The following is a 26,176-nucleotide window of genomic DNA, read 5'->3' on the forward strand; positions in this document are numbered from 1 at the left end:
ATGCAGGTAACAAGTTGATATTGGTACTTTTTTAAAGGAAGAGGACTTATTTAACCGGTCTGTGGGAGCCATAATTCTTGTTGGTTGCAAGGGGATCAAATACTTATTTCCCACAGTTAGATGCAAATCAATTTTTTCTTTTATACAATGTACATTTCTGGATTTTCTTTTTTTATATTCTGTCTCTCACTAGTCAAATAAACCCACTATTACAATTATAGACTGTTAATTTATTTGGGTACCACTTTTACAATAAGACTACCCTTATAAAGATTCATAAAGGGTTTATAATTAGGTTATTAATTAGGTTGTAAACACTTTATTCATCATTAAGAACCATTTATAAACCAGTTCTAACATAGTTTTCATACGTCAACACCGGCTCACTATTTGGCAAGATGACTAAGCCTTATATTGGCTACTTAGCGAGAATCAACTCAGTGAACAACAGATAACAAGGATGCTGGCTGATGAAGAAGACGATATAAGGCTTAGTCATCTTGCCAAATAGTGAGGCCACATTTATCTGTACTGCTAAGTCTTATATTAGCTACCTAGCTCACTTCATCTTCTTCATCAGCAAGCATCCTTGGTATCTGTTGATCACTGAGTTGATTCCCCCCCTTCCATCTTGATGTTTCTTGGCATCTCTTATGACCATTTATTTATGAGTTACTAACATTTATAACTGCCAAAAGGGAGCTTTATTGTAAAGTATGAAACAAATCACCATTTATTAATGAATTACTACCATTTCTAATAAGGCTTAACAGTACAGATAAATGTGGGCTCACTATTTGGCAAGCAACCGGTCACAGCTGCCTTGTTTATCTCATGTCTTATAAAAGCTTATTAATGATTTATAAAGTGTTCACAACCTAATTAATAAATGAATTACAAACTATTCGTATACCCTTTATAAGGGTAGTCTTATTGTAAAGTGGTACCAAAAAAGGTAACTTAAAGGTTAGGCACTTAAAAGGTGAAACTAGCTTGAAGAGGCTTTTTCTACAAGTCAGGTCAGCCTATAAAATGATGTCAAAATGACATTATAATAGAAAAACACTGTAACATTGACCGACTGAACCATAAATTTAATTTCAGTCGAACTGCAGTATGACGTCACTGATTGAGCCCATAAATCAGCCAGAGTGACAACATCATGCATCTCGTCTTTCACTTTTCATCAACCCCCACTCGCACGCTACACATGTTCTCTTTACCTTCTTCTCCTGGGACTTTATCTCTTTCTCTGTCTGCCTGCCTGCGTCTCATTCATCGTTACCATCTTTTCCCCACGTCTTCCTTGACATTTCCTCTCGGGTGACTTCTGAGCCAGAGCTGATAGAGATATTCTGTACATGTCTTATCTGGTCTCATGGGAGAATAGGAGTGTATAGTTGATTGTGGAAGACGTTAAGCGATGCCTGGCAATAGAACACCTAAAGAGGGAGTATAATGTTCATATGACGAAAAGCTTGCCTTTATCCTTATAATTTGCCATCTTTTATAAACTTGATGTCATACCCAATGAGTGTAAACGTTCACTTTAGTTAAATTGAAGCTTTGATGATGTGATAATATTGCTGCTCTATATCTTCAAAAGTGTTGTATTTGCTTAGTTTTGCTGTTTTTTTCTTTTTCCAATATCATTCTTCAATATTTTTGTGATTGCCAGGTCTATTCACTTCAGCTCTGTAAAAATCTCCAAAAACGGAACAGAAGTTCATATCAACACACTGAACATCTTGCCAGAAATGATTACATCCAAACTAATTTTCCCTGTCATGCTTAAGAGAAATGGTGACATTACAGGTGTTTTATGCAACAAGTCCTCCAACTCATACGACCACATAGGTCGATTGTTCAAGCGCTTATTATGACCTATTATCACGTTTTCGACCTCTAGTGCTCCCGTTGACTGCAAATGCTCCGGAGGGTCGTATATTCACAAATAACCCTCTCTGGAAAATCCTAAAATGTAGATGGTTTAGCCATTAAAATGCTTTTTGATTAGATTTCTAGCTTCTTTGTTCTTTGTCTCTCCTTGTTCATTGGGGGAGGTTACTTCCTGGTTCAGCAAAAGGCGTGCCTTTTGTCAGTGTCTTCTTGTATCTTGTATCTTAATTACCCCTTGTTTTCTATTTGGTTTGGCCAATCCATAAACAGTAATATGTTAAATGCCTATGGTAATGAAAAACAAGATGGCTGAGACACATCTAACCCTCTTTATTGATTATGTCCTCCCTGCATTGTGCTCACTTGTGCCCCTGGTGGCCCACCACCAACATAGAAAGGACTTAAGTAACAAAAATACTTTATTTGAAAAATTAAATAATGACAGTAGAATATATAACATTATTAAAAGATACAAAGGGAAAACAACAACACAGACAAATTAGAGACCATTTTTTTTGAAGGGATTGGGATCACACCATGCAGTTGAGACATCACATTGGGCCAGAGGCATTCACTTTCTGTAAAATTCCTTACTTCTGGACCCTGGTTCAGATCACAACCACCCAAGACTACTTATTGTGATATTGTATTTGAGGCAATATTAAACATTGTATGTTTCTTCTCTAAATGTTGAAATAAGCACCACTACGGCATAGAATGTGGGGTGGGGGGGATGCAATGACAAGCATTGCATCTTCAGCTAGTCTTGGGGCACTTCATTATCAACTCTTACCAACATTTGCTGTTTTTGATTACGACATAGACTTTACATGCTGCATACTCGTAAACTCCAACTGAAATCCGAGTAAAATCAAATTTTACTAATCACTTTTTGAGATCAAAAATAAAAAAATGTTTTAACATAGAGAGGTAGTACTTGTAGGTGGTCTGCAATGTGCACATGCAGTGATGGCTTTTTGATGGTGCCAGTGTTCCTCTACACTGGACAGAGACCAGAAGGAACACAGGGCCACTAGGGGCCAGTAAATGCTTTATTTAATGTGTCCCAGTTCGCCATGGAACGTTACTCCAGTCATTGTGGAAACTCACCACACAGCTCCCACAACTTTAGGATTAAGAAAATAGACTGAAGAAACAAAATGTAAAACATTTTTTGCAACATATATAGCTAACTTTACAGTTATGTTTCTGAAACCCCTAGATAGTAAATACATACTGTATTACACCATGGTAGGTATTTTCTTTATTATCTGAAGAAATTGTAATTCCTCATGGGATGGAACAAAGGCCTACAAAACGGCTGCCTTTCTGCATTACTCAAGGTGATGAAGGATCCTTCCTGTCTATACATGCAGCTTCTAACAGTTTGCTGTTAGATACTGTCAGATTTGTTAAATTAGCTTCGATTATGGACATTTCCAACTTTCTTGGCCTCCAGAGAGAAAACGTCTGCCAGATCTCATTAAGCTCAAAGATAGTTAGACGGACAGGCTGCAGAGAGCAGCATCAGATCCTCTCAGATTTCATTTGTTTGGTTCAATCATGGCCGGCTGATCGCCTGTAGACATAGGACGAAACACAAAATAATTGCTTCATTCTCTTGTGTTGACAGTAACTCATTTCTAACTCAGACAATGCAGGTCTGTGTTTATACACCTTCGCGATCAAATGCAACGTGATAATAGCTCTCAGAAAGCCTTCATTTGCATAAGTTTACTACAACTAAAGACTCACCGGAAGTTTTTTTCTAAAGTCTTACACATCTGTTGACGGATGAAAAAGCATAGTCACATTCTGTCTTTAGCTGCAGCTGTGTGAATCCAAAATAGGATCAATGATGTTGGTTGAGTTGGGACTCAATTGTCAGATTTAAAGTAACCACGATGAGCAGATGTTATTTGTAATCCAGTAGTGTTTGATCATTAAACTTGTAAACAGAGCTCCGATCATGTCCGATGTGTGTTTTTCTGAACAAGAAGCTCTTTGAGAAGATGCCGGGCCTTGAACAAAAGAGAGAGACAGTGCGCTGATTATAATTGCCTTACCTGAGGGTAGCATCCAGTGGACCGACTCAAACGATGTAGAGACGCAGCACATCCCAATTAAATTGAACACAGACCATGAACAAAGCTTTTGCTGAGTGTGTTGTCGGGAACAGAACAATTAAAATGGCTTGTTAAGGGGGAAAGTGTGACTCATCTGCCTCAAAGCAGAGCAACATTTGGATATCTAATAAGTGGCTAGGGGATTAAAGTTAATAATTTCATTTTTTTGTATCTTTCCGTCTGAAATATAACCCCATATTTAATTTGCTGTAATGTACTGCAGTTCACTGCAAACTCTCGTGCGCTTTTAGTGACAGCAGGGCCGGAAATTGGCTACCAATTTAATAATTGGTAGCCAATAATACATGCGTTAATAACGCAAAAAAATTACCACCACTAATTATTTTAACGCGATTTAACACATGAGTATTGTTTGTTCTCGGCCGCCCCGTAGTTTCAGAGCGCATCAAGTTTAAAATACCATCTACAAGCTGATGCTGACAGCCACGCTCCTGCCGCCCGCTTGCGGCAGACCACACTTCCACGCTCACCGGCAGGCACCGACTGGCCATCGGGAGGACCGGGAGGCTGTGTGTATGTGTGGCGCGAGCGAGCGAGAGAGAACGTGCACACCTTACGTGTATTGTTGTTGTTAGCATCTGGTGCTAGCTAGCTGCGCTAACGGATATAAGGAGCTGTTTCAATGAAAACAGAGGAGCGACATTTCGTCGACAACTGCGCCGAGCACTTGACTTTATGCAGGTAGCCAGACATTGGGACATTGTACGAAAAGTCAGCACACTCAGCTCGGATAGTGTGCGCAATATGATCGCATATGCTCACATTCGAGCATATGCCTTGAGTTGCACATAGCTCCAACGATCCATCACATTGTCTCTCCACACACACACACACACACACACACACACACACACACACACACACACACACACACACACACACACACACACACACACACACACACACACACACACACACACACACACACACACACACACACACTATTGTATTGTATGAGAGAGGTTACAGATTGAATTGAGGAGGGTATTTTTAATGTTAAGAGGTTGTTATGTTTAATATTCATTAGAATATGCTATTTGTCATTGATGAAATGATAATAAACAAACATTTGCATAAAGCATATTTGTCCACTCATATGTTGATAAGAGTATTACAAACTTGAAAAATATCTCTCTAAGGTACATTTAGAACAGATAAAAAATGTGCGATTAATTTGCGATTAATCGCGATTAACTATTTTAATCGACTGACAGCCCTAATAAATATATGTGTTTTCAATGAATCCTTCAAAATGCATGGAACAAAGTTGAACTTTATTTTGTTTATACAAAGAGCCACATTAATTTAGTCTTGTATTTGTTGTTCACGTTTGTTCCTCTTGAAGAGATTTTTTTTTAGTAAAGACTTTTGCTTTTGTAATGGTGTGTTGAGTTGTTGCATGTGAGTCCCATTCACATGTAACTTCAGCTTTAGCAGTTAATGACAGCATTTTGAGCCAAGAATACTAAATAGAGACTTTGCTATTCTGAGTGGTACCTACAGTTCTGGAGAAGACTGAGCACCCATTTAAAATGGTCTGTTGATATATCTAGGTGAATTACTTTCGGCATCAGATGACAATCTGTAACATGATTAGCAACTAACGCTGTCCAATTCCTGGGGAAGGTTCTCTAACTTCCAAATAAAAGGTATGGACGTACAAATATGACTACCAACCCTTTAAAGGGGCCCTATTATATTGGGTTTTCCCTTTCATGTAGTGTGTTTATAGGTTTTAGTGCATGTAAATGGTCTGCAAAGACTAAAACCCCTGTGTTCCCTCCAGAAGGAGTTTCTCTCCCACTCACTCCCTGAAACGCCTCCATTGGACTCCTTTGTTTACTTCTGCCCATAGTGACATCACTATGTAACACTTGCGCTTCTATTGGCTAGCGCTCAAACTAATTGCACGTGATAGGCTTAGGGGCGGGGAATCTCTAAGCAGTTAGCTAATCAAAACAGATTGGGCCAGCTAACCAATCAGAGCAGACTGGGCTCTGGTTTCAGACAGAGGGTGAAAAGAGGGCAGGCAGAATGAGAAAAATATAAGCTTTTTTGAACATTAAAGCATGGTGACATGTCACAGCAGAGGCACACAATATAAATATGAACCTGAACATGAGCATTGTAGGGCCCCCTTAATTATGTGATTTGAAGTTTCTCTGACACACATCTATCGTCTGCTTCCCACAATTCAGTGGAGCTCCGTGCAATAGGTGTGCCGACATTACGTAATTGTTCTATTTGTGAAACACTGCTAAAGTCCACAGCAATTACCCAACTGTTGTACTGCTCGCGACAATGGCCCTGGGACAGCAGCAGCACAGCTAGATCAAACAGTTGTGCTAAATGAAAGAGCGGGTTATCAGACCAGGCAGGAGTGTTTGATGTGCAGAGATGAGATGCATTATTATGGTAAATAAGCCTCCCTTATCAAGCTATTCCTACAGGGCCCTTTGGCTGAGCAGCCCGCAGTAGTGTATGCCCTTGGTCGGGCAAACACACACACACACACACACACACACACACACACACACACACACACACACACACACACACACACACACACACACACACACACACACCCAGCAGCAGCAGAGCATAAACACATCTCTGTTGATCCTTTACACTCCAAACAGCCGCCTGCTCTCCAAATGTCAGTTAGTCTCAGGCATAATTTGTTTCTAATCATTGCCAAAGAGCGGGAAAATGTCACAGTTTTTCAAGGAGGATGTATTCCCATTGATTTGCAATTAGCCTGTGTACAAGAGTGCTTGTACTGGTGGAAAAGTTAAGATCAGAGGAAACATAATGCAGTACTGCAAACCCATAGCACAAAAACATACCCTGAGGTCCGTAGGCGGAGCAGCACAAAGCGCACTGCTCTGGATTTTTATGCTTTTATCTTGCATTTATGGCAACGGAATACATCACTTAAGCCACCACATGCTGTTAAACAATAAAACATTTAGCACTGCTGAATGATTTAAAATCCTATATCTGGTGCTACATGAATCATGTGCAAACAAAGACTAAATGGCCATGATATTCCATTCAGCTACATCTAATCATAGGCAGTGTAATGAGTTAGAATTAGGTGAATGCGAAAAACCTCTTTTAATCTAATTGAACATTTCACTTACTAATTTCAACAGTAAGTGTATAAAAACATCCTAAGGTGTCACTGTAGTGATTTGTGGATTCGAGCAGCAATTAACTCATTCCCATTTTAGAAACTGATTTGACAGTAGTGATTTATAATTTACCTTGACTTTAAACAAGTTGCACGACAGTTGTGGCAAAACACTGCAAATTGCAATTATCTTGATAGTTTTTCTGACAAGTAAATGTGACATCCCTAATCAAAATCCTTCCTAAAAGCCCCGATTGGTTACTCAGTCAACAACATCGTCGACACAAAAAATACATATGAAAAGAGGGAAGCTGTATCTAATCGCAAGTCTGTGAGTTATACGTAACGTATACATTATATTGTTGTCTCTTGTTTTTCATGTGAGGCCGGTCAGACCAGGCATAATTATTTACATTTAACTGCACTCCATTGGATTACTTCTTAAGCACTTTAAAGCTTTTATTTCTGTATTTTCAAGTTCTACATTGGCGGCTTTGTAATTTTGGAAAGAGTAGATTTACCTGTTTGTATCTGTTAGGAGGCGGGGCTTATCTCCATGTAAATAGCTAGAGACCAACTACAACAAAATGAACATATTTTACCGTGATTTAAATGTAATACACGTTAAAAAAATTATGCCGAAATAACTACATATTGACACCGGTTAGTAAAAACCGTGCTTTGACAAGTGTTTTACAATACGTCAGGCGAAACACTTTTATAATGTGTATTTTCTGAATAACGTTGTAGCTCCTCCGTCCACACTCACAACAACGTCATCCAGACAGAAATAAAGCAGCGACTGTATTCACCATGCCAGAGACAGTCTGTGGTTTGTTTTGATTTATAACTTTTCCACAGTTTCTGAACAGATATGAGGAGCTGTGAGCTGTGTGTGCTAACAGCTAACGGTTCAACGTCAGTGACGGCAGGCTGAGATCCTCAGCGCTGATTGGTTACCCGAGCATTTTAATTAAATGCCCAAATGTTTCTTTGCGACATCATCAGACATGTAAACAATTCTAACATATGGTGGCCCTGAAGGCAGTGATGTAAGCGTTGTGTTGATTTCTCCCCTGAATTTAAGCAGTTTCTAAAGCATGTAATCAAATTATTGTTAATATATATATATTTTTATATTCTTACGTTCTATTGTGTGTGACTTACTCGTTTGTTGGTTGTTTTTTTCTCTTTTGCACTGTTATCAAATGATGAAGGTTTTTTTATCTGCATTATGTCTATTTCCATGGGTTTTCTTAAGTTCTCAGGGCAACTGTACAGCTATAGTCAATTGGAAGCCCAGATAAAGAAATAACATCGGTGCCAGGAGCTATATGTAGGGAAATCGATCAGAAATAATGGTTAAGCTAACAGCAACTTCTCTCATATTGAAGAATATTCACATTGCATGATTCAAAAAGAGCCATGGTCTATATGGATGCCCAACAGACTGTTAGATGTATCGAGAAAACATTACAAAATATGTCTTACCCAGCTAAATCAGTCAACCTAAGAGAAGCAAAGGCAAAACAGAAGATTTGAAAAGATGTAACAGTTTCATATATGTCTTATTAACATGTTCTGCCCATTGCAATATGACTGAGTGACAGCTGTTTACCTCTTACCTTTGGGTTTTCCTGCTAGAACATGGTGTTATAATTTTTCAACTCAAATGTCACCAGGAGTCACTTTCATCTTAATATTCACGCCGCCGCCGCCGACAAAGCTTGTTTCGCTTGCAGTCAAAGAAAACAAATGTAATCTCTCCGCAAATAAATTGCCTCAGTAATTACTTGTGAGGGTTGATGTATGCTTCACAAATTCAATTATTCAACTTAGTAAGAACAGCCAGAATAAATAATGAATGAAGACTCAAGAGAAAGAAGAAAAAAAAACATTTCAGCATATTAAAATCATTTATTGTGCTCCAGAAGAGTAATTACTATTTAACCAGAAAGAAAGACAAGTGACAAATAATCTACATTACAAATGCCAGACCAGCTCACGTAGTGCCCCCCTGTTTCACATGGCATTCAAAGAACAAATCCACCTTTTAGTTTTTCAGACTGCTAGCAAAATAACCTCTCAGGATGAATCTGAGGTTTGGTCGTTGTCACTTCTGCTAAGATTTGAGGTTAGAAAATGGCACGTTGCGTTACATTCATTCGCAGTGCTCGTTCCTCCGTTCCCCGTCTTTTTCTTTACAGCACGGGCCGACCAGTCGACCGCGGTCAGGGCAGGTTCACACTGGAACAAAAGTGAAGCGTCCCCCTAGAACAGGGTTTCTTAAGTATCTTAAGTCCCAAACTGTGTGTTTTCATACTCACCCTGCTATATAACTTGCTCATTAAAACCTACTAGTGTTGGGATTCAACAGAAATGACTGAAGAAATGCTACCTGGATTGGTTTCGGAGTTCCCCTCTTCAAATCATGGACACACAGTTTTAAACGAAGGTGACTTTGGATGTAAATCCTTCTCAGACTTGTATCGTACATCTGTTGTTTCATAATGAATGCGAAGCCAATATAACAAAATTGAAGTCAAGCCATATGACACATAAAATAAACTGAATATTCAAAAATGTTAACACAGAAACAGCAATTAGGCACATTGCAGAAATACACACTGATGGATAAAAAAAAGTGTACAGGCCTCCGCTTTAACGGAACTATGAACAATATCAGTATTGGAATTTCCCAAACTCCACTCAATAAGGGCTGACACACGTTTGAAAAGATGTGTTTTACCAAACACACAAGGAAACACACTCCTGCATGCTGCACCTGTTCAGTGTCCTGACCACAAAGCATCGAGGGAATATTCAAAATATTCATTGTCTACCAAACATTAATGTAGTCATAAATCAGAGACTTTATTTGAAAAAGGTGTGAAAAAAAATCTGTTTTTATGGTCTGGTGAATTTCAACAAAAGGTATACCCTTCTCTGAAAATAGTCATCCCTGTTTAAATTGCCACGGCACATAACAGTATCAAGCCTGCAGTTAAAGTTGAGCTTATTTTCATATTTATTTGACTGTTTAACAATCCAGTTATGTTTTACTCTTATTAGTTCTGAGTTTAAAGGCCTAATGGTTCCTCTATCAAAGGGTAGGTGGGTGTAAGGCCCTGTAAGGAGCTCCTAAAATAATTTTGGAGATTGAGTGCACTATTCGTGTGTAAACGCTAATCGTTTTACATTGATGAGGAATGTAAAAACGTCCTGGAAAAATCCTGAATACTTGGTAAATACTTGCTTTCAGAATTTAGTGAATTTATTATCTACAGGAATTTGGGGCATGTCAGCCATCACTTAGGATATCATAGCAGCAATTTGTGATTACATACAGTATGTACAGTGTTAACATTAGTGTTAATTGAACACTTGAATAAGGAAAATGCTTTCTCTTGAAATCAAATACATGTTAATGTGAATGACAATATTGCCGAATAGCTCTTTTCAATATTGATGAGAATAACTTAACTGAAACAGTGTAGTCATTATTGTTAGCCCTAGTCTGTTAGTCATAGCCCTTACTTAAAAGCAACTTTGACATTAAAGGTACCCTGTGAAGTTTTTGACCACCGGTGGTGCTGTTGAGCGATGTTTCAATGATAGATGACCAGTCATGTTGGTATATTGTAGCCTACTGTATACCCACAACCGTGTTTTTCTGAATAGAAGATGCGTTTATCTGCATACAAACACAAGTCAAGAGCATGGGGCTGAGTATTACACTAAAATGCAAATCAACAGTTAGAGAAGGTGATGTGCAATAAGAACAAGCAACCAAACTAAAAAAGAGAAAAGATTACATTTCTAGAACTCACAAAAAAGTTTTGCCAAATGTTCTAGAGAAAAAGAAAACTTCACAGGGCATCTTTAATATCCAATTGATATCCAGATGTAAGTATGTGTAGACAACAGCATACAGTAACAGCTGAGCACACACTAAGCTAGCTGACAGCTAAACATGTAGCATATGACATGTTAACACAAACTGGTGAAATAAATATGAAAAACCTCAACAATGCTATGTCAGATGCCTATTTGCTCACATTGGGGCTGTTAAGAGGTTCAAATTGATAAAGCCTACTTATTGTATGACTCTGATAGACTGTTATGCAATTAGTCAAATAACATGCTATCTATAACATTTATGGAGCAGTCTACCAATAATAATAGCAAGCAAGTGCTTCAGGCTCATTTTATGTGGTCAGTCCTCCATTAATGTCGAGTGAGTGGTTATTCACAGTCTCTCTTTTTACTGGTATATTTAAAATATTTCTAAACTCATTGATCAGCAGCGAAGCATCAGCTAGCTGTTGCTAAAATCAGTCATGCTAAGGTCTACTGTAACTGACCCTCAGTTTGTGCTGCTAGCTCACAATTTAATCAATCTCCTAGCGTCCTTTTTTATGACTTCTGTAGGTTTAATAGTGATACAGTAGGTCACGCTCTGATTAGCACCCTCAATCTGGACAGCCAGCGCTTCTCTCCAGGAGTGTGAAGGTCATCCACTGCTTTTACTTTTAAAAGTTGCAATTGTTCCCACTAATGATACTGTTTAAATGTGATTCATGCTTATCCTCTGTCGGTTGTAAGGCATGGGAAAGTTATTTAATGCATTTCCTCGCTTATGTAACGCTTGATTCATGAGTCATCGCAGCACCTTCTGTCCAACAACTTTTTAGTCAGTGCACTTTTTCATCCTCAAGCAATCCGGCAGTACTTGTGTAGTCACCACACATGCTAAATCATGTTAGCTGCTGCCGACATTAGTACGTTCAACAGCTTCTAGCAATTTCCATTTTTTATCTCTAATATGTCAGGTGCTGACCAACACTTCTTCTCTCACACTACAGTTGGCCTGCATTTATCATGTATCATCGGTTAGCTATTATTTAGCATTCACCCTCAGCTGTCAGATACTTAGCATGGCATTGCAATTGCTCTACTATTTACCCATTAGGGCAATTACATGTTTTATTCAATGAGTGGCCTTTGCTTTGGCCCATGTAATTTATTTGTAGAGCAGGGACTGGATGGGTACTAAGGTTTTATCCCTATCCTTGTGATATATGTGTTGTTAAATTAGTGATGACTATTGTGTAGGCTGACAAGACCCAATTAATGTTATTGTATTTTGTTTCGCAATTGTACTTTAGTTTAAACCTTAAATGGTTTACGGTTGCCCTGTAGTGGACAACAATGACACAAAAGCAGGCATGTTGTGACCCAGGATGGTTTTAAATAGATCACCATGAAGGGAAAGGCCACAGCACACTGTGATATTAGGTCTCATGTTCGGATTAGACTACACAACGTTATTTTCTTTGAGATGGCCACTGTGTCAGATTAGGCGATTGCATAGTTCTTGTTGTGACTTGCCTCAGATAATTAGCAAAGCTGCATGTTGAAGCCTGACCAATCTTAGCTAACGACGTTTGCGATGCAAATGATATACACTGGCCAAAAACAGATTTTTATGAATGAAATTGAATCATTATTTGTTACTTTATGTTATGAATTTGTTTCTCTCTATAGTAAACAAAAGATATAGTGAAGGTTTTGGTGCACAGCATACAGGTTTTTCAAATGGATGACATCTAATTAATTTCAATGAATGATCCTGGCCCGAAGGTTTAAGTCAAATTGGCTAAACATTCATTGAAATTAAATACAAAAATTACCGTTCCTTTTTGCTTTACCATGGTTATGGTAGTATGAGAGTGTGCTCCTTTGGATTAACCTCATAGAACACATAATAGTTATAGCCTTATAGTTGAAATTAGGGTTCGGTCATAATTTTTTTTAGTTTGATCTTCACACAGCTGAAAGTTAGACAATGGTGAATATTTCAAAATGAAATGTTATGTATAAATATTTTTTGAGGTTCTTATTTTGTCTTGCTTTTAAGGGCATGTTGCTGCCAGAAGGCTATTTAGGCAACATCAGTATTTAATTTTCCTTTCAAGGCTTTACAAACATCTTGTTAAATGGTTTTCAGCCATTGGTTTGGGTTACCAAAACAAAGTCTTGTAGCTTTTCACATGGGTCTAATACATCTTGAGTCCAAGGGCAGGCAATCAGGTTGTTAGTCTATATACTGTACAATATATTAAGTAGATACCAAAACACTTGAAAATCCTAATCATTTAGCACATAGTTGTGTGTGAGCATGTTTCCACGCAAATTGTAATTTGCATATGTTATGTATGTGTGTGGGAGATCAGAAACAGGCAGGCTGAGTGTTAGAGCTGAAAAGGTTTGGCCTGTCGGTAAAATGCCAACGGTCCTACAGTGCGTATTGTTCCAAGATTCGGAAATTCACACTTCTTTTATGATGTTGGCTTGTGTTATTTTTACAGAGAAGGGTATTAAAAAAAATCCCTGGCCCATGAGAATGATGTGTGATAAAAGCCTCGGAATCTTCCTTTTGTTCAAATCCCAGATCAAGCCTTGGTGGTTCATTTCATCCAGAGAAAGAATCTGGAGTACACAAATGTAATTAGTTTATTCCATTTAAAATCTTATCCCGGAAAGCCACCCTCACTATGACACACTAGATTGTATCCCCCTCACCCAGCTTGTCTGCTGCAGAGTTATATGGGGTAACAGTAGTCTGCACTCATTATTTTGAATGACTGCACAGTGCCTGTGAGCGAGCCAAAGGGGGCAGGATGTATTCTCACAACAGAGGCCTCCAAACATCTACACTTTAGTGAAAGGGAAACAGGGAGACAAGCGTTTCAGCTTACCAAGTAGCATCTCTCTGCCAGCATTCTTTCTGAGCACAATAGGATTGCCATCTAGGGGACTCCGCTCTCTTTTTGTTTTAAAGATCACCACCTTATCCCCAACAAAGTCTCTTAAGCGACTGGATCCTACTGCAGTCTCCTTTGCAGCGTGACACATTCTTTCTCACTTTGCTAACATTGTTAGCCGCTGAGGCCTCACTGACCTTAAGATGTTAGCAGACAGTCTTGCAGTAGACAGTAAACTAAAGGCGCTGCGGATGCTAGGGGGAACCGTTTTGCTAAACAGCCCCACCTGTCAATTCAGTATATAAGATGAGACGGTAGAGAATCTTAGCAGAAAAAAAAGTGTGGCCAAAATAAGAAAAGAAGTAGCTCTTTAGAGTGAGGTGAAGAGGGTTGACTTTTATGGGAGGTATTTTCTTCTTTCTTCCCATAAGACAATATGCCTCTATAAATGATTAACATTGGCTAATGATAAAAACTAAATAATTACCGTGACACGAGCTGTTTCTCGAGAGTTCCACCCAATGTGATCTGTCTGTGCTTGGCCTTTGACTTGTTCTAGTCGTGTTCGGGCATTCATGTTTAAACATCTCCTGGCTGGATATATGAAAAGAAATGCTACACAGCCATGTGATTCTCCTTTTTGTCCTGTACCATTTGGGCGTCAATCAATCAACACATTTTTCAGTAAAAAAAATAAGAAGAGAAAGTGGGCAATGAAATAAACAGTGCAGGTAATTACTTCTATAGTGGTCCAATAGGTAGAATAGCAAAGAACATTGATCTCAACTGAAGGTACGATGAGTTTGATTGATACAGTGAAATGTGATTTAACCACTATCAAAAGGTAGTACCAACACACAGAGTACAAAACTAGTCCTTATATGCCCAGCTCCACTCAAGCTATATTAAGTTATGCAAGATAGTTTTACCATAATCCAAGCCCACCCCCCCACCCTTTTTCTGTTCTCCAACTTGAGCCACTATCATCGCAACAAACCTTGGAACTGTATTTCCCATGTTCCTGCGAGGGTCTTTGTTTTCCTGTAATCCAATCAGGAAATCCGTCAGAAATAGCTCCAATGCAAGGTAGAGGGTGAAAATTATTCTTAATAATGACATAATCAGCAGAGCAGCCATCAAGCAGATAAATTGTCATGCGCATCGTGCTAAAATATCCAATTATCCTTTGTCCCCCAGCTCTCTGTGTTGAAGTTGGAACTACCAGGAAGCCAGTAGGTGGATCCCCGATTCCCACTGGTTCATTCCTGCTGGCAGGTTTGCAGTATAGACGCCCACCCCCCCACCTAAGAGAAGAGGGCTTAAACAGCCTGGTGCTTAGTGTACAGATCTAGATATGTAAATAGGTTCTATACAATAAAATTGTTCCCATTCTTCAAAAATAAATGGCTGAAAAGTATCTGTGACATTTTCTCCCCCTCAAAAAATGGTTCCATTGTGCATATAGGATTAATTTTGTTCCTCAGAGTTCCCAGTCCTTCCTTTGTTGTCTTCAACAATTGTTTTATCTTACATTTATGAAGTTAACACATGCCTAAATTGGTTTGCACCTCATCTACTCCGCGCCCCGCAAACAGAGTAATCTGCTGCGCGATGCCAAAGGAAAAACACTGTGTTTTCTTTCTTTTACAAAGCACTCCCCTCTTCTTACCTCCGAGGCGTGTCTGATGCTCTGTTCTGCTCCCAGATAATACTGTCAAGCAGTCATTTGTCAAAAAGCCTCGAAGGCCATATCTGTCGCTATAAGAAAAAGTAGTTTACTGTACCTTGTCTTGCTGAAATATCAGAACGAAAAATAACAATACAAAAGAAATATCCTCCTTTTTGTTTTAGCATGTGAGGTTGTTTTTCTTCGACTCCTTATGTGTAGTTTTTTCTGTACGTCTTTTATTTTTCTACAAAAAAAACATCATTATTTTTATTTTTTTCCTCTGGTCCAAACCCCCAGAAATCCTTTGACTATATTCCCTCAGGTATTAACAGGGTGTTGTAAAATCCCAGTGTGATTCCATTGGTTCCCAGCAACTCCAGGCTGGCTTTTCAGCTCCTGACATATCTGCGGTAGTCATCATGTCGCCCTTAAGTCTCTGCTGCAGCAGTTGGCGTTTTTGGCTCAGCCGTCAGAGTCCTGCCTGTGTGGGTGCTTCCACAGGGCTATACCCGGGTTGTGGAATGTGAGTGTGGGTGCGGATGGGGAAGGGTGTTATTCTGCCCACTGCTGGGGAAGGTGTTGAAAGAGTGGAGCGAGGTGAGCCCCCCCATGGTGCTCGGGATCATGGTTATGGTGTTTGGCGTCATGAGCGGGATGTCGTCCGGTGAACGCCTCATGGCCAGAGTGTAGTCCGGCGGACAGGCAGTCCTCAGCACCACGTCGTGCGGGTGCAGAGAGTCGCCCACGCCCCTGCAGTCCAGGTCCGAGTGCTGCTTCATCTGCAGGGACATGATCTCCTCCTCCTGGGTGTGAGCCAGGTCATTGGCGGCGCTCCGCTGGGGGCTGCAGCGCCTGTGGACGTCGTGCCGGCGCTTGTCCTTCTTGTAGTAGAGGGCAGCAAATGCGAGAATGTTAAGGAAGAGGAGGGAAGCTCCTACAGCGATGGTCACCGACAGCTCGGTGGAGTAGTCGCGCTGGTCCACCAGGTGTGGCTGGAGGTGGCTGTCCTGGGTCTCGGTTGGGAACGGAGTCGGGTTGGGGCGTTTGGTCACCATAGGCTTGGTCTTCGGGGGGCGGTTGGTAGACTCCGGTGGAGGGATCTGTCAACAGGAGGTAAATTAAAAACTATGAAGAGTTTTTTTGAGAAAAATCTTAACTCAACAGTCTGCACACTAAGGTCTCGTGCAAGTAACAAACCAAACATTCATTATTGCAAATATTTGTGTATGGACCAAACGTCTTTCGGACAGACTTTTCCGGTAAGCTCCATGAATGCAAAGCTAATATTACAGAGTTCTTGTTGCGACTCGCCTCCGAAAATGAGTTGGATTGCACGTTGAAGCCTGACCAATCGTAACTTGCAGATGTTTGCGATGTTCATGATATACATTGGTCCAAAACTGACTTGTATATGTTTGAATATAGATGTATGCATGAAATAGAACAAATGATTGGTATATTTGTATTCTGTAATGTTTCTCTTTACAGTATACAATAAAAATAGTGAATGTTTGGATGTATAGAATAAATATTAGATGTCATCAAACTTGGAAAGTGAGCATAAGTCTGCACAGTCTGCGGACTTAAGTCTTGTGCAAGTATTATCTAACAAACCAAACCTAATCATAGCAAATGTTTGTGTATGGACCTCACACCCTTTGGACAGATTTTTCTAGGAAGCTCCATCTTTAAATGCAAAGCTATCACCTAACTCTAGCTTCATACTTGAAGCAACATTACGTTAAATTTCATCCTCAAATAACAGCTGCAAAATGATTTGATGCTACACTGAATAGAGATAAACTGTGCAAGTCCCACTCTGCCCCCCTAACAGCTGCTATTGCAACGTGATATTGGGGAGAGGGTTGTACAATCTCTTAGGAAATGAGCATAAGGCCTTACAGCACTCAGATGAGTTTGATGAAACTGGATAATATTTGATTGACTGTTTGTGGGTGTATTCATAACTGGGATGGCACTTGGTTGATGTTCTGCTCTGTAGCTGTTGTCGACTAGCTATCTGTGTTAGTTATGTAATCATGACAAATGCATATGTAACATAAAAGCTGTCCTTATCAGGCGAACAATTATTTATCTTATAGTATGTAACTTTAATGCAAACACATGGAAGTGGTATTGATCCCTTTTGTTTTTACTTTCAACAAATAAATGTGTTTCTCAAAATGGTAAACCATTTCTTTAAGCTTTTGATCAAATGACCAACACTGTTATTCTTCTGGTGGGGACGCATTCCAAATATCGATATACCCATCAATGGACTATATGGGGAGCCATAGCCAATCTCCAGTAAGGTAAGGTATGCGAGACATGAAAAAACCCAACCCGTTAAACACAAAACCTATTTCAATAAATGTAACTTCCCAAAAGTCTACTTTACTTAAACTCTATGTTTACATTATTTATAATACCTGATATACTGTACAAATATAGGATGAAAACATAAAGCTGATGTTTACGTCAAATTTGGGCTGATCGTGTGAACACATGGGAATTTCTACCTCTGTATAAGGAGCATTTAATGTTCAACTCTTTAATATGTATCATGTCTGTCATATCTTGTAGTGATGAACGAGGCGAACGAGGCGGCTCAAAGAGTTTTTTTGTTTTTGTTTTTTGTTGTTAAGTAAAACAAGCCATAATGATATGATGATCTCCGCGCTACGGGTGCTCCGTGCATGTAGGCAGTGACATGTAATATCCAATGATTAGAGACTGTTGGATGCTGCTGTTTTGAGCATTGCAATATATTTATTTTGGTCATGTTATTTATTTATGATTATTTTTAGGCTCAGAAAAGATCTGTTGTCAGTTTGTAGGTGTTGCTATCTGCTTCTTTTTTTGTGCGTGGTTCTACAATCAGAGAGTTACCAGGGTCTGTAAATGCAATGAAAACAATTGGCCACAGAAAATCATTTATATTAAATATGTAATTTTTACTTTTGAATACTTCAGTACAAAGGATGTATTGAATAATGTCAGTGATGTATATGTACACATATAAATCATTAGTCAAAACAGGCTTACATTTGATTGAATTATAAAAGGTATGTTTCGAAGACAAACCTAGTAACCCCGCCCCCTTAAAAAAAGAATGGCTCTTTTGAACGGCTCTCACAAAGGAAAGGAGCCATAAGATCCTGCTCCCTTCAAAGAGCCGTAATTCCCATCGCTAATATCTTGTCTAAACACATAAGTAGTATTTGTATTTGTTGACCTAAGTTAGGTCAACAAACCATCACAATAATGATCTTTAAATTATTTTATTACAGTTGCTTCTCCAAAACCTTTGAAGAGAATGACTCACGTAGTTTATTTTCAGAAGCAGGATAAGCTAAAGAGGTTTTAGTACCAACCTTGGTGGTGGTGGGGATGAGCTGGGTGACATCATTGAGGCTGTGCAGATGAGGAACCAGCTCCAACCACAAGTTGACCTGGGGAGAGGGAAAAGAGAAGTTGGAGATAAATGAAGGGAAACCATAAATGTGAAGAGCATTGAGAGGAGCGTCTCAAAATCAATGCACCATTACACTATGTAGACCCTCCAGAAAAACGCGATTCTGCGATCGCAGAATTTACCGCATAATCAGCCAAATGGCGCAGATTTTTAAAAAGCCGCATATTTATCAAAAGGCCGCATAATCCCCATATTTTTCCACACAAAGTTGAGAAGAAAAAAAAGTTAACTCGTCTTGACGTGACGTCATCAGCTCGCGCATCACAGAATGTAAACAACACTGTATAGAGCTCATTTACCAACGAACATTTCTACTAAAGACCGGGCAAAAAGTGGGGGGAAACTATTCTGCACCCCGTGCAACTGTGTGTTGCAGCATAAGAGAAAATCGACGGTGGCGACCCACTTTGATTCATTCAAACATTCGAAAATGCTTTCTGCTGCTGCGGACAAGAAAGCCATTCAACTCCCGTTCACCGAGGAATCAACCTCCAAAACCCTTTCGAGGGCTACAAGAAACGAAGTGAGTAGCCTACAAGATTGAAGCTGGTCAGATAACGAACGAGTAAATGAAAACAGAATGAGGCGGAGAAGTGTGTGTGTGTGTGTGTGTGTGTGTGTGGGGGGGGGTGGTGGTGTGTGTGTGTGTGAGATTAAAATAGCCCAATTGCTTTTACAATAAATAAACATTGAATGTGTTTAATTGAATAGTAAAGGGGTTTAACGTTAGTGGCAGGTTGTGTGTGAGAGAGAATAAATAAGACAGCCCAATATTTTAAAAAATTGTTATTCTTTTCCCCCGCATATTTAGCATATTTCGCAACTTTCCGCATATTTCCTAACTTCCCGCAATTTCACCGCATAAAATCACATAAAACCCCGCATGTTTAATCGGATAATCAAGGATTTTAGCCCGCATAATCAAGGAATTTAGCCCGCATAATTAAGGATTTTTGCCCGCGTTTTTCTGGAGGGTCTAACTATGGCAATGTATTCATTGTGACTACATGGATGCCAATATCTCAAATGAAGTAAAAGTCATGCAACTAAAGGGCAAGGTGGTCATCCATAAAAGAATGTTTGACTGAATGATAATGCAAACAATAAGTATGATGACTATTGTTATATTTATATTGGAAAGCAAATCTACAGTTGATACTGACAGGGACTGTTGAGATCTGATTGGTCAACAGTTAGCCTGTTGATACATTTGGATCAAATACTCTTTTATTCATGGCTTCTCCAGATAGGATTATCTGTGCAGCGTACGTTAACATTGTAATCAATTCTAAATAAAAGAGAGGCAGCCCTATGATACAACAACATCTTATATTAATTAACCAAATATACTTCCAACAATCAAATAAATCCATTCCCTGATTGTTATCGTTTTCAGTTCTGCTAGTATTTTTATCAACATTCAAAACGAAAGTGCATTTAGTAGCTTCTAACTATACATTGTTCTCACAACAAGGTATAGGTATTATCAACATTCAAAACGAAAGTGCATTTAGTAGCTTCTAACTATACCTTGTTGGCACGGTAATGCTCTTTGACGCGGGGCTTCAGGCCGATGTGGAGGTAAAGCTGGTCTTTCTGGTTGTAGCGTGTCCATGCCACCTCTTCAAAGCGATTGGGCTTGGTGTGGATGAATTTGGTATCCTGGGGGACAGGTTGGTTTGGATCCCTGAGAAAAAGATTAAAAGGGTTGCTTATTAAAAAATCCATAGAGATGTGAGATCTGTGGATCTTTCAACTTATTGCAATGTATTCCCATCGGCGGCGGTATTTGACGCTCAGGGAAGCACCGCATCCGTCCATGTCGGCGGCAGTTAAAGTGAGCGCCCATTCCCGCCGATGGGAATCGCAATCAGTTGAAAGCTCTTTGCGTCCGTTTATGAAGCTGAAGGAGCCTCAGTGCGTCACAACTGCACGCCAAAGGACCCTGACCAAGCGTCGCTATTGGACTATCAGGGAGTGAGAATGTGTTGGCAGAACAATACAAGCACATCTGAAACAATGCAGGGGATAACACATTGCCTCCCATTAAAGATTCAGTCCTCTACTCACCAGTAGTGATGTTACTTTGAAGTTGTTTTCTTAAGGTCACATGAAGAACTAATGTTAAATTAATGGTAGAGTAGAGTAGAGTAGACAGTGTTTCCCATACATTGATTTATTTGTAGCAGGCCGCTACAATTAAATATCGTCCACCACAAATGGATCTCATAAAAAAAAATATATATTATTTTTTTTTTTTTTTTTTTTTATTTTTTTCCGGTAGGCTGGGAACCACTGGTCTAATGGATAGTGAGGTGGCGATGATCGGAAGGTTGCGAGTTCAAATCCTGCCTGGAACAACACTACTGTGCTGCCCTTGAGTAACGCCACTGATGCCCTCGCGTTTACTCCAGGGAGAATGTCCCTGTAATTCAGTGGTCGCCCAACCAGGTCGGAGTGCGTGCGCGTGGGTAGACGCGGGGACCGTTAAAAAAAGGTAAACAAAAGGAAAGAAAAGGAAAATTAAAATAATAATGTTTGAAAAAATCGTTTTTAGATGTAAACCTATCATCCAACCACCCCGTTAGCAGGTTCCCACTTGATTGACCGTATATTTGAGACACTCAATAATAATATAATACATTAACCGTGCTTTACGTGAACCTCATCCTTGGACACAAGAGCGACGGGCAGGACCTGTAATTTCCCGTGTTCAGTGAACGCAACAGAGACAACACACCAGACCCAATCAGAGAGTTGCATGGAAATACACGTGTGCTTGTGTCATTCAAGCTCGGCTCTGTGTGTGTGTGGCGATAGCGCATTTAGTGTGATAGAGAGGGAGAGAGATAGAGAGGGAGAGAGGGAGTGAGGGCGAGAGGGACCGGTGCTAGCGGGGACCGTGATATTAGCATCTGGTTAGCTAGCTGCACCAACGGACATAAGGAGCCGTTTCCACAACAAGCTGGAGGAGTCCTCTCCTGTCAGACTGAGGGGCTCAGGTGAGCTAAAGGACTCTTGAGTGTTTAGAACAGTTTTGTCACAAATTATTCAAAAGATTATTTCCGCGGCACACCTTTATATGATCATTATAGTTATACAAACAATAAGAGAATAAATGAAAAACAGGTATGAAATAGCCTACTATATGGCAGTAAAACAAGAATACAGTTGAATGTGATTTGTAAAATATCCATAAAGAAAAAGAAAATGTGTTTACAGTTCTGTTTCATATGGGTGCTGAGAGAGGTATCCATAGATCTCTTCATGTTGCTCTCAAAGTGCACCAGATTGATGCTTTCAACTTCAATATTTAAAAAAAAATCTTCCCGGGTGAACATCCCCCCTTGAGGAGGTGAGGTCCGCCCCCCAATAGCACTTTACCCCTGCCTATATGCCGTGAGCTGATTATGGAGCCTTCATTGTAACAGTAATACAGATGCAATTAGCCTATATAAAAGGCCTCAAATTGGAAGCACTGTCTGGGCCGTCTTTTACACTCATATGTAGGTAGATCTCGCCTTTCACCTAGGCCGAGGTCGGTGATCTTGGGCTTAAAAAGGTTGGTGACCACTGCTGTAATTGGTCATTGTAAGTCGCTTTGGAATATGGAGTCTGCAAAATGCCTGAATTGTAAATTGTAAATGAACACAGAGCAACAAGATCGTTGTCTACAGTAGCCATGAACTCGCATGTATTATCTTATTTGAGGGGGGGGTGGATGCATGGACCACCCGAATAGGTTAAGGGGCCTTTGGCTTTTCTTGCCTAGGGGGGGGTGGGTGCGGTGCGGTGCCCCCACAAATAGAATCGAATTCTGTGGGAAACACTGGTAGACCTTTTGAGACTGTTTATTAAAATGTTGTAGCATCTCCCTCAGGCTAATCAACGCAATTATGAAAATACTGAAACGCAGTCCCAAGGTTTCATGAAATTGGTCGATTAATCAACAGTTTCGCACCTGATAAAAAAAGGTCAAATGGGGTAATTTTGCCCGCCGATGATTGGTTTTCTGTTTTCTGATTGAATGAAAATATAAGAAGCCTTCTTAATAATTTCAAGTTTTATTCAAATGCCAAATTAGCATGTCACCATTTTTAAATTGAGGATGCGCGTCTAGAATTAAACTCTTTATATACATTATAATTTATACATTACAAATATCTATTGGAATTTGTTTAGGTAAAGATGCAGTTCAAGCAACATTTTCATCAACCATATAGTAGCTACTATAGCCCAAACTAAGAAAAAGCTACGATTTTTTTATATACCATCGGAATTAGGCCATAATAAAACAAGGCTGAGCTACCCTGTAAATGGCAGGTCTGAAACCCCATTTGAACTCCCCTTTTATATGCTGTATATACTGCATAGTTTACAGAGCACATTTCACATGGGCTCCGGTGCTAAATACACCCCCTTTCACTTAATCTGAGCAGAACAGAGCCAGCCATGAGAGAGCTATGGAGGCCCATTCTGAGTCACTGAGAGCCCCATTGTCTGAAAACGGCATATGGAGGCAGCCCGACCTCATCAGGAACACGCTTAACCATTCAAATTGGCGGCATAAATCTCCCAGGTACCCGGCATTCCACGTCAATTTGGGGTTATATATGTAGATCATTAGGCCTTTCTCTTCCCCTTAGGGCTACTGGGCAGTGCACAGAAAAAGCCAATGTCCCCCCATTACGCTCTCAAAAAACAATTACCGCCATGACTATATGCTCTAAGGCAGGCGAGACAGAAGGGAGGGAGAATGATTTTAATTTTATCCTATCGAAAATGTCACTCTGCAGGCTACGGCCAATAATTAAGAATGTATTTGAAGATAGGGTATCTGCGTAGAATACCAATTACACTGTACAGTCCATAAAACATGATAGCACAACTCCTGGTCATCAAATATAGGTTAATATTGAGGGAACACAATAACAATGAAATTATCAATTATTTCATGGTCTTGTAAAGGTAATTGCATGTTGTCAATTGCTGTTTGAGGAATTACAGAGCAGATGGCAACAAAAATGGTTTATATAACCTCATGGCTGACCTTTATACAAAACTTATATGTATAATTAGACCATGCTTGTAAATCAGGTTGCTCCAGGGACAATGACTGGACAGATCATTTGGAGAAAAAGTCTTAACAGTATTTATGGTGCAATACAGCCTGGAAGAGCTCATGCAGCCAGTCAGTAATATGAGTTACTTCTCCTATACAGCTGATCTTACTTTGAAACCATAATCCTCTTATTTTAATTGTTATAGTGTCAGTCCTGTTTTTCGAATATTTTGTTTTTGTGACAGTGTCAGAGCAGGCTGAGGAGGACAAGAAATGTCCTCACTTCATGGTCAGCGTGTGTCTTAATAGAGTAGTGCAGTGATGACGTATTTGTGTAGGGTACCGGAACTTTCACAACGGCTCCCTTACCAAAAATCAATGGAATATTTATATTGGATTTTGGTATATTGCAGAAAATAAGTTCTGTGGCCAACACACACTTATCATAGTTAACATGTTTGGGATTTCTGAAGCATTAATACAATCAGCAGAAGTAAAAAGCTAACGTTAGGCTATAATCGAACTACCACTGCTATGCTAAAGGTGGTTAATGTTCGGCGTGATGACGTTTAATAGATTATGAGGTTACTTGTTAGCAACCTCAGTTTTAACCACACAAGAAAGCTTCAATCATCAACGAGTTGGGTATTTACTGATGTAATTTAAGTGGTAGAATAAAACGTGAGTCTTAAGCTTGTGTTACCAACAGACCCTTTTCAGGCATCTTATAACAAACACGTTTAAAAAGCTGTTGACTTTGAGACGTGTTTAGTCTTTAAATGTCATTTTCGGGTTTTATAGGACTCATTACTGGACCACTCTAAATAACATTTAGTAAATGTTCAGCAGTAGTGATTTATAAACTCAAGGTTGCATTGCTCTATGTAAAGATCTCTCCTATCATCCACCTGCTCGGATGTTACTCTCCCACCAAATGAAGTCTTTGTTGTGCACCAACACAGTTTTAAAAGCTGCTAGAGACCCAGTTTCCCTTATACATAGCTGAGACATTGTTGTCCCAAGAGAAATCTAGCTAGGGGAACCAGGTTTCTCTAGTCCTATATCCTCACTGCACAAACATGGTAACATTTAAGCATTAAGATCCCTGGAGAAAGACAGTAACCTAGTTTTGTAGGTTTGTAGTAAACCTGGACTTTCAAACCAACTTACGCTACAATTGAAATCAGTAAACAAGTTTTGACAGAGTTCCCTGTCCATAGGGAAAGCACGTAGAAAGCAACTTGTATTGGCCATGAGGAGCTATGTATTTGTGGTGTCATCGTACCCTGTTTTGGCGAAGTTGGTCCAGTAGGTCATGACCACGGCGCTGAGCATCACGTCGTTCTTGGAGAAGTTGCAGGGAAACAGCTCTGTTGGCCCGATCATCGGTAGGCCAAATACATACGGAATCTCATCTCCATGTGCTGCGTCTGCCCACGGCGGTACCTAATGAACAGCAGACGAATCAAATCAGATCAGTATTATTACATTTATGTGACAGACGCAGGACACTGAGAGGCATTACTTTTGATGCTGACACTGTGAATATTGTGACCATACATAGACACAGACAGACCAAACAAGCTGAGAAAATTCAATACTTTTTTTCAGAAAGAAAAGAGGAAATGAGATAAGTTTTTAATATTATTTTGCCCACCATATCTGGTCCATTATTCATTGTATTACAGAGAGACAAGATGGAAAATAAAGGAATGGCGCAGACAGAAGAGGGTGGCTTTGAGCTAAATTCTAAACTAAAATGTTAAATACAGTATATGTTATGAGCTGAAGCCTGTTGAATGAAAAATATGCCTTATGAAAATATGTGGATACAATTGCTACTGCTAACTTTCTTTCACTATTGCATAATTAGAAGAAAAACAAATATGCAGAAAGTAGTAATAAGTTGACCTAGGATTTAGGAAGCCAATAAACCTAAAGGACATTTCTGAGGGTATACGGGTGCAAACTGGTCAGTTACAATAATGTAACTAGAATAATATAGACATGCTTTCTCAATGTAC

General features: G+C 39.6%; 1 protein-coding gene across 1 annotated transcript; it reads right to left on the bottom strand.

Moving 5' to 3' along the window:
* Positions 1–14,917: 14,917 nt before the first annotated feature.
* Positions 14,918–25,598, bottom strand: LOC104943857 (neuroligin-1-like; the record flags this gene model as incomplete). The annotated part of the gene is made up of 4 exons (XM_010769320.1): positions 14,918–16,715; positions 18,990–19,067; positions 20,621–20,777; positions 25,438–25,598. Coding segments are annotated over 4 exons (993 nt in total), but the record flags the coding sequence as incomplete, so codon positions are not given.
* Positions 25,599–26,176: the final 578 nt, after the last annotated feature.

The sequence above is a fragment of the Notothenia coriiceps genome, unplaced genomic scaffold (genome assembly GCF_000735185.1).
Source record: "Notothenia coriiceps isolate Sejong01 unplaced genomic scaffold, NC01 NC01_scaffold00006946, whole genome shotgun sequence".
Taxonomy (NCBI): Eukaryota; Metazoa; Chordata; class Actinopteri; order Perciformes; family Nototheniidae; genus Notothenia; species Notothenia coriiceps.